General features: G+C 41.2%; 1 protein-coding gene across 2 annotated transcripts in view; it reads right to left on the minus strand.

Annotated features, from left to right (window-relative positions):
- Positions 1-12,097, minus strand: part of LOC126236854 (pancreatic triacylglycerol lipase-like) — a 202,698-nt gene that overhangs the window by 114,707 nt on the left and 75,894 nt on the right. For both annotated transcript variants that reach the window (XM_049946463.1, XM_049946464.1), the window contains exon 4: positions 3,807-3,937. In XM_049946463.1, the coding sequence (XP_049802420.1) occupies positions 3,807-3,937 (131 nt within the window). The remainder of the gene's footprint in view (positions 1-3,806; positions 3,938-12,097) is intronic.

Below are 12,097 nucleotides of genomic sequence, written 5' to 3' on the forward strand. Positions count from 1 at the left end.
ATAGACGTTACAGATGGTAATTTCCTGTATTGTCCTCACCTTGACAGCCACAGCCTCTAAAGGTGTTTGAAGGGGGACAGGTTTGCTACAGACAGAGGTAAGGAAGAAAATACATATTCCACCTCACAGTCTGCTACAGGCAGGACAGTTTTTGTGGTATTCCCAATAGCCACGAAGGGTGGGGTCTGCATTGCAGGAAACCATGTCTCTTGAAGGACAATGTAAAAAGCAGGCGTAATGCTTGAAATTTGACGTAACTCAGCCAGGTGGGAGAAAAAACGATTGCAGTCCCACTGGAGAATGAGGCTTTCTGTCATCTGGGGTGGCATGGAGTGACCAAGAAGGCAAATTAGGCCTCAGCATCACCTGTCACCACTAGTTAATTGTTGGCATCCAATACCATTGCATCTTAGGCATCAGCGAGATCTAGGTCTGCAGGGGATGCAAGAATCTCCACCCTGTCCTTTGATGCAGAGCCGTTGGACAGTGCTGGAGTAGGGGGCTCTGGAGGCTCCCATTTCTTAGTGGACTACTTTTTTGAAGTTTTGCCCTCTCACTGCTCCTTAGGGACTGGCTGGGAGGGCTTCTTGGAAGTGGCAGTCAGTGGCTCTTTCAACCACTAGCTGGTGTCAACTGGATCACAGGGTGGGGGGGTTAGACCATGGAAGGTTATTCCCAAGGGACCCCTTCCACATAAGAGGATCTGGAGGAGGCTGTTACTTCTTCAGGTGGGGGAAGGGGACAGATGTCCCCGGCGTTTTGGGGGACAATGCTCCTAAAGTTGAAGCTTTGGGAGCAACAGAGAAAGATGTTCCACCAGCCAATTGGATGGGGGAGGAAGATGAGCGGCCCTGAGGGTGCACTAGAGCAAACTTAGATGATGAGCATAACAGCATCATTGATGGCAATGCCATCATGATGGCAGCATAAGTAGATATCATGGGAACAGGGTTTAGTCTTTCATACTTGAGTTTAGCCTCGCGGTAAGACAGCCTGTCCAGGGTCTTGTACTCCATAATTTTTCGCTCCTTTTGGAGTATGGGCAGTCCGGCGAGCAGGGGGAGTGATGCTGTCCACAGTTCACACAGGTCTGAGGAGGTGCACATTGAATATTCGGATGCAGCAAACATGTGCAGTATCTACATATGCCACTGGAAGGGCATGGGGAGGACATGTGCCTGAATTTCCAGGACTTAAAGCACCGCATAGGGGGAGGGACATAGGGTTTGATGTCACATCGGGACACCACCACCTTGACCTTTTCAGGTAATGAATCACCCTAAAAGGCCAAATGAAGGCACCGGTGGCAGCCCTATAGTCTTTGGGTCCCTGTAAATGCACTTGATGGAATGAACACCAAGCCATTCTAAATTGGCACATAGCTTGTCATCGGACTGTAACAAGAGGTCACGAGGAAAAATAATTCCCTGGACCATATTGAGGCTTTTGTGGGGAGTGACCAAAGCAGGAATATTACCCAGCTTGTCACATGTGAGTAATGCCGGGGACTGGGTTGGGGATGAATCAAAACTGACCCATTGTGCTTTTTTGGACAGCGATGTCACTTCCCCAAACTTGTCCTCCAGGTGCCAACAAAAAGCAGAGGCTTTGTTTCCAGAAAGGATTACCCATCAGACCTACTGCACACTAAGTAACATGGTGAATATGGACCCCGTCACTGACGCCCTACGTTCCTCCGAAGGTGTAGTTAGGGAGGGGAATGATTTAGGGTCATACCTGTCAGCATTGAAATCAACCTTTCTTTTCTTAGAGATTGCAGGGGACATTCGGTCTCCAGCAAAAGATGACAGTCCGCTTCATCATGGGTCATCCACCCTGATGCCACCTACTATGATCAGGGACTCTCCCCACGGGCACCACCCAGCCACAGCAAAGGCCACCCGGCATGACGGCCATTGCCGGGAGTCCTGAAGTCCCAAGAAGACAGGCATCTACTCCTTGGCATACATGGGGATTTCACAGCTCAGGCATTAGCAGTGTGAGCCATGTGTTGTCAGGGGGCTATCACCAAACGGGTACATGACGGCCTCACCACCATGAACCAGGTACCATGCTGGATATTGGACACAAAGAAATCCAATAATATCATGGGGGCGAAAGAGGACAGGAGGCAACCAAAGAAGATGACATACTCCGGAAAGTGTGCTCGCCCAAATAGTGGAATTGCAGGTGGAGATGCAAAGCAATGTCGAGAAGAGGTTCAGGAGATCGAATCTAATAGCACTATGGATAAGTGCTGCACCATGTAAGGCATCCTTCCCCATATGGCCCGCACTTCTGTAGAATTTGGAAAGTGGCAGGTCAAACCATAAAATGGGACCTGAACTTATAGGGCTGAAAAGTGTGAGTCTCCTTTTAGTCACATCTTATGACAGGCAGGAATACCTTGGGCCTATGCTAACCCCCAGACCGGCAGGGGGTGGGTGGTAATTGTGTAAAGCAAAGTTTGTGCTCCTCAGTTGTGGGCATTATGCCTTCTGAGATCACAATGATAAAAACTCCATTTTGAGTGAACAAGTAACCTTCAATTCTCCAATGGTTATGTTGGTAAAATACAAGATCCAATGAGATGAAAGTGTACATAAGGAGAGGAAAGTCAGCATTTTAACTATCAGTCTTTTGGCAGTACATTTTCTGCTCCACCTCCTGAATTACTACTTTTACAATCTATTTTAAGTTATGAATATTAATTATGTATTTATGAATACTAAGATTTTTCTCATAGCTTATTCTTCTTTTTTTCTTCTTCATCATCTTTCAAATTCTCATACTGTTTGTAGTTCCTATCAGAGCCATTAATTTTAGGGCTACCCTCCACTATTTTTCTCATTTTTCTATTTTGCTTTAATTTTTTATCTTTTCCTAATTTTTTCCTTCCTGATCTGTAACTTTGCTATTCCCTTCTGATTGTAATGCAACATTTGCTACAGGCATTTTACTGCTAATCTGCAAATCATGCATTGATGCACTTTGAAGGTATGAAGGGAGACATGTGACAAGGTGAAGCTTTGAGTCAGCCCATGAAGTGAGTACAGATAGTCAACTGACAGTGTGTTGTCCATGAAAAGCACATCCCAGTCAAGGAAACAAATTTAATTTGTTAGAAATTTTTATGTTATGTAGTGTTTTCCTTGGTCTGTGATTACAACTTCCTTTTAAAGTTCTTTAAAAAGGCCCATTTTCTCTGTACCCAACATTTTTCTTTGGGATGTTAAAGCCTAAACCACCACCACCACCACCACCACCACCACCACCACCACCCTACCTACCTTCCTTCCTTCTTTCCTTCCTTCCTTGACAAGAAACTGCTTCACTAAAAATAGATTTCCACGTGTTTCATTTTTTGTGTGTGCCTATCACTGCATACTTTTGCCAATAAGTAGACTATCTGGCTGTATTTATTCTACATTTGTAAATAGCCAATGATACCTAACCTAGACTTATCATAACTAGTTAATCTACATGTTAATTGGTACTTTATTGTAAATTCTTGTGTAAACTCGAAAAAATCTGTTAAATTGTGCTCTCTAAGCAAGCCTCACATCTCAACAACTCAAACAACAAACACATCTCAACAACTCAAACAACAAACAATTTGTTAAGAATATGCTCTTATTCAAGAATAGCTGTTACTGATGTGCACTTGTTAAAAAATTACACAGTCCAACTCGTTCTCGGTTATTAATAGTAAAGTACTTTCCTGTTAAAAGAAAATGTTAGTGTCATGTCCCATTTCCACTTTCAAATAATAATAATAAAAACCTGTGTAACTCTGTAATACAAACCTGTTATACAGATAGAAGCGAGTATTTACTTTTTCATTTGTCTGAGGCCTGAAGAAATTCCTGAGGAGGCTGTTGGTAGTTGCCGACAGTCCTAGGCAGTCAACTGCCTGGGGTATACTATCCACAACATCCTGAAAATATGCATAAAACTTTTGAGATATGAAAGTTTACTTGTCTTTTCTACATGTATTATGCAACCACAAAACATGAAACATTATTGCACTGCAAGTCTGTACATTATTACATGAAGTCTCGTGATTATTGTCACGTAAATGATGTTCACACTGCCTGTGTGTTGCCTCACTGGCTGCTGCTGCTACAAGCCGGAGTTGACTGTGACCAATATGGGTAAAAATGATCATCGAGATGAATAGTGGGTACCATACAAGGCGGGTACAATGTCCAAACACATTAATATGACCACCTGTCAAAAGCATAATAATCACCTTTTGCAGCATGGGCTGCTGCAAAATGAGTAGGTAGAAAGTCACTTAGGTATGAGAAGGTACCAACAAGGATGTGCAGTCATGAAGACTCCAGTGCCATGGCCTGTTGCACTAGGCTCCTTGGTTGAGAGTCCTTGGCACATACAGATTGATTGAGATGATCCCACAGATTCTTGATTGGATTTAAATGCAGGTAGTTTGTTTTCCAAAAAGGGTACGATTAGTTCATCCTGGTACTCTTCAAACCATGTGCATAACTGTGAGCTGGATGAAATTTTGAACTGTCCTGCTGGTAGGTGCCACAGTTTGGGAATAAATAAACTGCATATAGGGGTGGACATGGTCCCCAAGGATAGATGCATAGTTGTATTGATCCACTGTGCCTCCCAGAATGACATCACCACCCATGGAATGCCACAAACTCTCCTTCCTCTGGCCTGAACCCTTCTGATGTGTGTTTCAGGGTGCTTGCTTTCAGACATTTCATGCCATACATACCAACGGAGCATAAAACATGATTCATCTGAAAAGGCCATCTGTTGCCAATCATTAGATGCCCATCTGCAGTACTGGCAGGCAAATTCTAGCATTTGTTACCAATGGACAGCAGTGACCTGGGTTCATGAACCAGTGCCTGCTGCAGAGGCCCATATGCAGCAATGTTTACTGAACAGTCACTGAGGTTCATCTGGGTGATCAGTTGCTCAACAGTTGCACATTTTTTTACCTGCATACACTCCCACACATGTTCACCTCTGTCATCTATGGCCCACAGTGCACCACAGCTACCTTGGCACTGGTTTTAGATAGTGTCATATTGTCATGCACAGTATACTTCAACAAAGGTGGCACACAAACAGTTTACTAACTTAGCTGTTTTGGAAATGCTTCCACCTTTGGCCTGAATGCCAATGAACATGCCGTTTTGGATGTCAGATAAATCGCTCCATTTCCACATTACAACAATGATTGCACTGTTCCCTGTGTCCCCCTGACATGCTTTATATACTATCCATTGTTAGTGCTGCCACCTGCGGTCCAAGTGGTTATTTCACACTGACTTTGAATACATGCGGTGGTCACATGAATGTGACTGGACCATGTAGAAGCAGTATATTAATTTCCTTGTTCAGTGCATCAATTACATGCTTCACACAGTAGTCCACTAAGAAGTAATATTCAGATAGATATTTTTAAATACCCATACCAAGCTATAAACTGAACCCTAATAACATGGGTTAGGTGACCTGCTGCTTCTTATTTTATTTTGTTTTGTTTTGTTTTTTGTTTGGGATGAAGCAAATGATAACATGACCATTAGTACCCAACTGCTAATACATATACCCTCATAAATGAAATCAGAGAGAAACAATATTATGAAAAGGAAAGTTGCCAGTCACCATATAGCAGAAATGCTGAGTCACAGGTAGGCACAACAAAAAGACTGTCACAAATAAAGCTTTCGACCTGTAAGGCCTTCATCAAAAATAGTTGACAGACAGACAGATACAGACACAGGGCATGTGATGCACACTGACTCAGCATCTCTGCTCTATGGTGAGTGGCAACTTTCCTTTTCATAATATTGTTAAAGTTCATCCTCGATTTTCCATTGTTTGAAATCAGATAGAAAATTATAATAACTGTAAAGAGTTGTCATAACAAAACAAGGAAATTTTGGAATGGGTAAAATGTTTAAGCAAGAAATTAAAGTGCGTATAGAGGTAAAACAAGTGACAATTTTACAAGTATCACTGATAGTATCAGTATGGGAGGAAAATATCTAAAAAGTTCCTTCCCAAACATTTTAGATAGGTGGTTTGGTGTGCAGCTTAATGTTAACAGGCAGTTGGCACTGAGTGGAATCACTCAAAATGGAGGGCAAATCACTGACAAAATTCTGGACTAACTACAGCTGAAAACTGGGTGGTCTCTTCCAAAATGTGGCATGAATGTACCAGTATTCACACACCACACCCTGTTGGATCCTATCATGTGATTGAATGCCAAATTGTCACCATTAATTAGTATGGAGTGGCTGTGTGAAATTCTCCAGACACTGGAAAGGAAATTGCCTGTTATTTGTCAAAATTTAACAGGTTAAAGAAAGAAGACAACATCCCACATTTAGAGAGCTGCTGCTATCTGAACAAGAACCGATGTCTTGTGATTTCTATGTGACACATAACTTGTTATGACTACAGAACAGTGCAATGAAAGAAAATTTTAAACCCTTCACTTGAAAGCCTGGGAAATACTTGGGATTTTTATTTTTAGAAAAACTTAAAAGAGAGAGAATACATTTCTATCTTGACAATATTTTGTTCAGAAATTTAAATCATTGAGAAAATTATTTTGTCTAGTTAGTTACAAATGCAGCCACAACAGAGCACAACAATAGTACTATGGTCAGCTTCACAGCTACTTGAAGCCCTCTCTCTGTCAGCTGCAGGCAAGGTTAGAGGGGAAGAAGTTCCAGTTGCCACTTGCTTGCACTGTGTGAAAAATTATCATCTGGTTGGTTTTTCCCTTCAATTTTTCGTTACGATGAGTGATGCAGAGTTTGATATGAATTTAGTGGGTCAAAATGTGATACTTCACACATTGAAAGTGATAGTGAAGCGATGACAGATCAAGAAAGTGATTAAAGTGATGTTAGTTTTTCCAGCATCTGTAAATGGTATGAAAATGTGTGACTGCAAAATCCCCTTTACCGGAATGCCTTCAGATTTCACACAAAATGACTTCAGATGTGATGGAATATGTAAGTAAAATAATTGATGATGAGATAATGAATATTTCAGTGACTGAGACTAATAGATAAGTTCGAGAAAAGAACATTACTGATTGGAAGGACATAGATAGTGATGAAATAAAACGTCGTCTTTACTATAATACTGTTACAAAATAATATAAAGAAACCAAGCTACAGATGCATTGGTCTAAACATCCTCTAATTGAAACTCCAATATTTTGCCATTTACTTAGCTACAAACAATTTTTGATACTTCAGAAATGCCGTAATTTTTCAGGAAACACAAGATATGACCCTGCTAGCCATCCACAGGCAAAGCTAAGGAAGTCTGGACCATTTTAGAACATCTCAAGAACAAATTTAAAATTCTTTGTATTCCAGAGAGGGATGTCATTATAGATGAGAGTCTTGTCTTATATAAAAGGGAGATTAGATTGGGTTGGGTTCAGTATCTACCACTAAAGAGAGCAAGTTGCTTTCACTCATTTGTGAGGATTCTTGGCACCGCTTTAGCACAAATCTTTGTCATGCTCAGGTCATCGTGCAAAATCTGTCAAACAGTTTCCTTATTGATGCAGGCAAGTTCTGAAATTGCTCGAATGCTCAGGCAGTGATCTTCTCGAACAATCTTCTCCACATTGTCTTCAGTTTTCAAAGTGGGAGGACAGTCCGATTTCAGATCATCTTCGATGTCTTCCCTCCTGTCCTTGAACCTCTTACCACACTTGAAAACTTGTGTACAAGAGACACAGATCATCATAAACTTGTTTCAACAAAACCTAAGTTTCTCTGGCAGGTTTCTAAGTTTCTCTGGCAGGTTTCTAAGTTTCTCTGGCAGGTTTCTAAGTTTCTCTGGCAGGTTTCTAAGTTTCTCTGGCAGGTTTCTAAGTTTCTCTGGCAGGTTTCTAAGTTTCTCTGGCAGGTTTCTAAGTTTCTCTGGCAGGTTTCTAAGTTTCTCTGGCAGGTTTCTAAGTTTCTCTGGCAGGTTTCTAAGTTTCTCTGGCAGGTTTCTAAGTTTCTCTGGCAGGTTTCTAAGTTTCTCTGGCAGGTTTCTAAGTTTCTCTGGCAGGTTTCTAAGTTTCTCTGGCAGGTTTCTAAGTTTCTCTGGCAGGTTTCTAAGTTTCTCTGGCAGGTTTCTAAGTTTCTCTGGCAGGTTTCTAAGTTTTGTGAGGAATTTTATGTTAACATGTTGTTCCACTTTAGAGTGTAGCATAATTCTGATAGAGTTCAGACACACAACCTGTTTCTAAGAAGGCTAAGATTAACCACCATAGTGGCATGAAATTTTGTATGTATTAGGGAGAGTCCCAAGGCTATTCCCCCATTCTTCTCTTTGTCATTGACAAAACCAAAAATGCCCACAGCAACCAGTCCGATTTCTTTATTGCCACATTTCACTGTGCTGACCCTAATGAAACCTCTTCTCAACAAAAGCTAGTGCCTTACAATTGATAATTTCTAATTTCTACACTTCACCACAACTAGCAGAAGACCTTGTTGCTAAGAAAAGCATCATGTATGGCATTGTGTGACCTTCTAGGAAAGATATGCCAGCAAACTTTCAATAAAGATATTGAAGAAGGGACATATTTTTGCTTTTCAGAGGGGTAAAGTTACAAAGACATGTGTGATGTGTGTATTTTGAGCACTTGCAATGCAGAAATGAAAAGGGTAAACAGATAAATCCAGCAGCAGTCACATCATATAATGACACAATGGGAGGAGTGGATGCAGCTGACCAACATATAACAAACAATTCAGTAACATGAGAAAAATAGTACAAAAAATATTTTTCTGTCTACTTGAATTGGCTCTCTCTAATTAATTCATCTTATACAAGAAATCTGGAGGAACAATGAATGCTCCTGATTTTTGTGTGACAGTGATTGGAAAGATGACAGCCAAATATTGCAGGATAGAATTATCTTTGAAAGTAGTTAGTCATCCATCCATGAGCACCAACCTTATTCATCTAACTAACCATCATTTCCCAATGTTCATCCCAGCCACTGCAAAGAAGCAGAATCCTACCAGAATACATGGGATGTGCAGCCAAGTTCAAGATGCAAATGGGAAGCAAAATATGAGGGAATTGTGATATATGTGTGAAGATTGTAATGTAGCTCTACGTATCATAATAAGCTTCAGAGCCTTTCACACAGCCATTAACATATAAAGATGAATGTTGTGTGAAAGTGTGTTATTGTAATTATTATTGTTTATCAAAAACAATACAAGCAGTTTTGAAAGAGATTCAACTAAAATATTGTGACTCAAGACATTTTATTCTATATAGCGTATTTTTTAAAAGCAAGGAGTATACTTGAGCTTTTAATATAACCTTTCTTCAACATTCTGTAATTACCCCTTAAGTGTGTACTTTGTCAACCTACTGTTTGGAATAACCTATAATCATAACAAACTTTAAAATTCAGCTATTAGAAATTTTTGTTCATTGTTTTATGCGTAAATTGTTTAAGTTAAGGGGGTTAATGGTGAATTGAACCACTAATGCCTAGATGTGTACTTTCTGTACTTTTGTTACGTTTGGGTTAGTGGGCACTCAACAGAATGGTCATTACAGTGTGTACTAGATCCAAAAACCAACTTTATTTTGCATCGCAGAACTATATATATCAACAAGTCAGATATACTTCTCCAAAGAAAAATCTGATAATCTTTTGTTCTTAACAGATAGCTCATTCCGTGATATCCTCCACACCCTAGTTGACCTTTGTAGGTATGACCCACTGCATGTGACAACTGATCATGTGAGCCTCTGGTGTGCAGAGGATTATTGTTCTAATCTTCTCTTATCTTCCAGGTAGTGCTCTCTTAACCCTGGCTCTCCTCCACACATACCTGTAACACACGTCCTCCTGTACCAGAACAATGTCCCTGGGGCAGAATTTGTTAAGACATCCTGGTGGACATTTAACTTCATGGAAGTTATTCAGTTCTAACAGATATTGTGCATTGCAAATTGTGTATCAAGACCTTATACACTGAAGAGACAAAGAAACTGGTACACCTGCCTAATATCATGTAGGGACCCCACGAGCATGCAAAAGTGCTGTAGCATGATGTGGCATTGACTCTACTAATGCCTGAAGTAGTGCTAGAGGGAATTGACATGACTAATCCTGAGGGATGTTCATAAATCCTTACGAGTATGAGGGGGTGGAAGACCTCTTCTGAACAGCATGTTGTAAGGCATCCTAGATATGCTCAATAATGTTCATGTGTGGAGAGTTTGGTGGCCAGTAGAAGGGTTTTAACTCAGAAGAGTGTTCCTGGAGCCACTCTGTAACAATTTTGAAACTTTGGGGTGTTGCATTGTCCTGCTCGAAGTGTCCAAGTCTGTCAGAATGCACAATGGACATCAATGGATTCACATGACCAGACAGGATGCTTACGTACATGTCACCTGTCAGAGTTGTATCTAGATGTATCAGGGGTTCCATATCACTAACTGCACCATTACAGAGCTTCCACCAGCTTGAACAGTCCCTTGCTGACATGCAGGGTCCATGGATTCATGAGGTTTTCTCCATACCCATACACGTCCATCCACTCGATACAATTTGAAATGAGACTCGTCCAACCAAGCAACATGTCCCCAGTAATCAACAGTCCAATGTCATTGTTGACAGGTCCAGGCAAGGCACAAAGCTTTGTGTTGTGCAGTCATCAAGGGTACATGAATGGGCCTTGGGCTCCAAAAACCCATATTGATGATTTTTAATTGAATGGTTCAGATGGTGACTCTTGTTGATGGCCTGACATTGAGATCTGCAGCAATTTTTGGAAGGGTTGCACTTCTGTGACATTGAATGGTTCTTTTCACTCATTGTTGGTCCCACTCTTGCAGGATCTTTTTCCGGCAGTAGCAATGCCTGAGATTTGATGTTTCACCAGATTCCTGATATTTATGGTACATTTTTGAAATGGTCATTCAGGAAAATCTCCACTTCATTGCTACTTTGGAGATGCTGTGTCCCATTGCTCATGTGCTGACTACAACACCATATTCAAACTCACTTAAATCTTGATAACTGGCCATTGTAGCAGCAGTAACTGATATGACTACTGTGCCCATGCCTGTACCAGTTGCCGGCCGAAGTGGCCGTGCGGTTAAAGGCGCTGCAGTCTGGAACCGCAAGACCGCTACGGTCGCAGGTTCGAATCCTGCCTCGGGCATGGATGTTTGTGATGTCCTTAGGTTAGTTAGGTTTAACTAGTTCTAAGTTCTAGGGGACTAATGACCTCAGAAGTTGAGTCCCATAGTGCTCAGAGCCATTTGAACCTGTACCAGTTTCTTTGGCACTTCAGTGTATATCAGGACCTCAGAAGGCCTCATACCTCTCCTCTTTCATCCTGTTCCAAGAAGCTGTCTAAGAGTTGCTGTCTCAGCTAGAATCCTTTTGTTGGGTTATAATTCAATATAGGTTCTGATCCTGTTGGAATTATTATGAGTTTCTTTCCAGTCATAAAACAGAAAGAGGTTAGCGTATCTTCAGTGTCACCTTGTGTAATGATTCTTGAGTTCACAGTGTGTTCAGTACTAATCACAGTGGTGATCAGTTGTTCCTCACTGAGCTTGCAAGTCTCAAAAGCATCCACAGGAATTAGTCTTTATAGTGGTTACCGCCTTCCAAAGTTGTGCTACACCCATGTTGCAAGGCATCCCAGATATGCTCAACAATGTTCATGTCTGGGGAGCTTGGTGGCCAGCAGAAGTGTTTTAACTCAGAAGAGTGTTCCTGGAGCCACTATGTAGCAATTCTGAAAGTTTGGGGTGTCACATTGTCCTACTGGAAGTCTGTCGGAATGCACAATGGACATCAATGGACATGTGGCGTGGAATGTTTTCACATTGTCTGTGTAAATCATAAGGGATAATGCACACCTTCCGGCAAAACACTGGAGTTCCATGATAAACTTGGCTATTGACAAGTCTGTACAGAGTTTTTAGGTGCACTGCTCATGTAGTAACACATGTAGAAACAGCAATATGTGACTTGTGCATTTCTCTTCCCTCTTAGATGAATAGTGGTCCAGCAAATTCTATCCCTATTACAGCAAATGGT

Source organism: Schistocerca nitens, chromosome 2 (assembly GCF_023898315.1).
Source record: "Schistocerca nitens isolate TAMUIC-IGC-003100 chromosome 2, iqSchNite1.1, whole genome shotgun sequence".
Taxonomy (NCBI): domain Eukaryota; kingdom Metazoa; phylum Arthropoda; class Insecta; order Orthoptera; family Acrididae; genus Schistocerca; species Schistocerca nitens.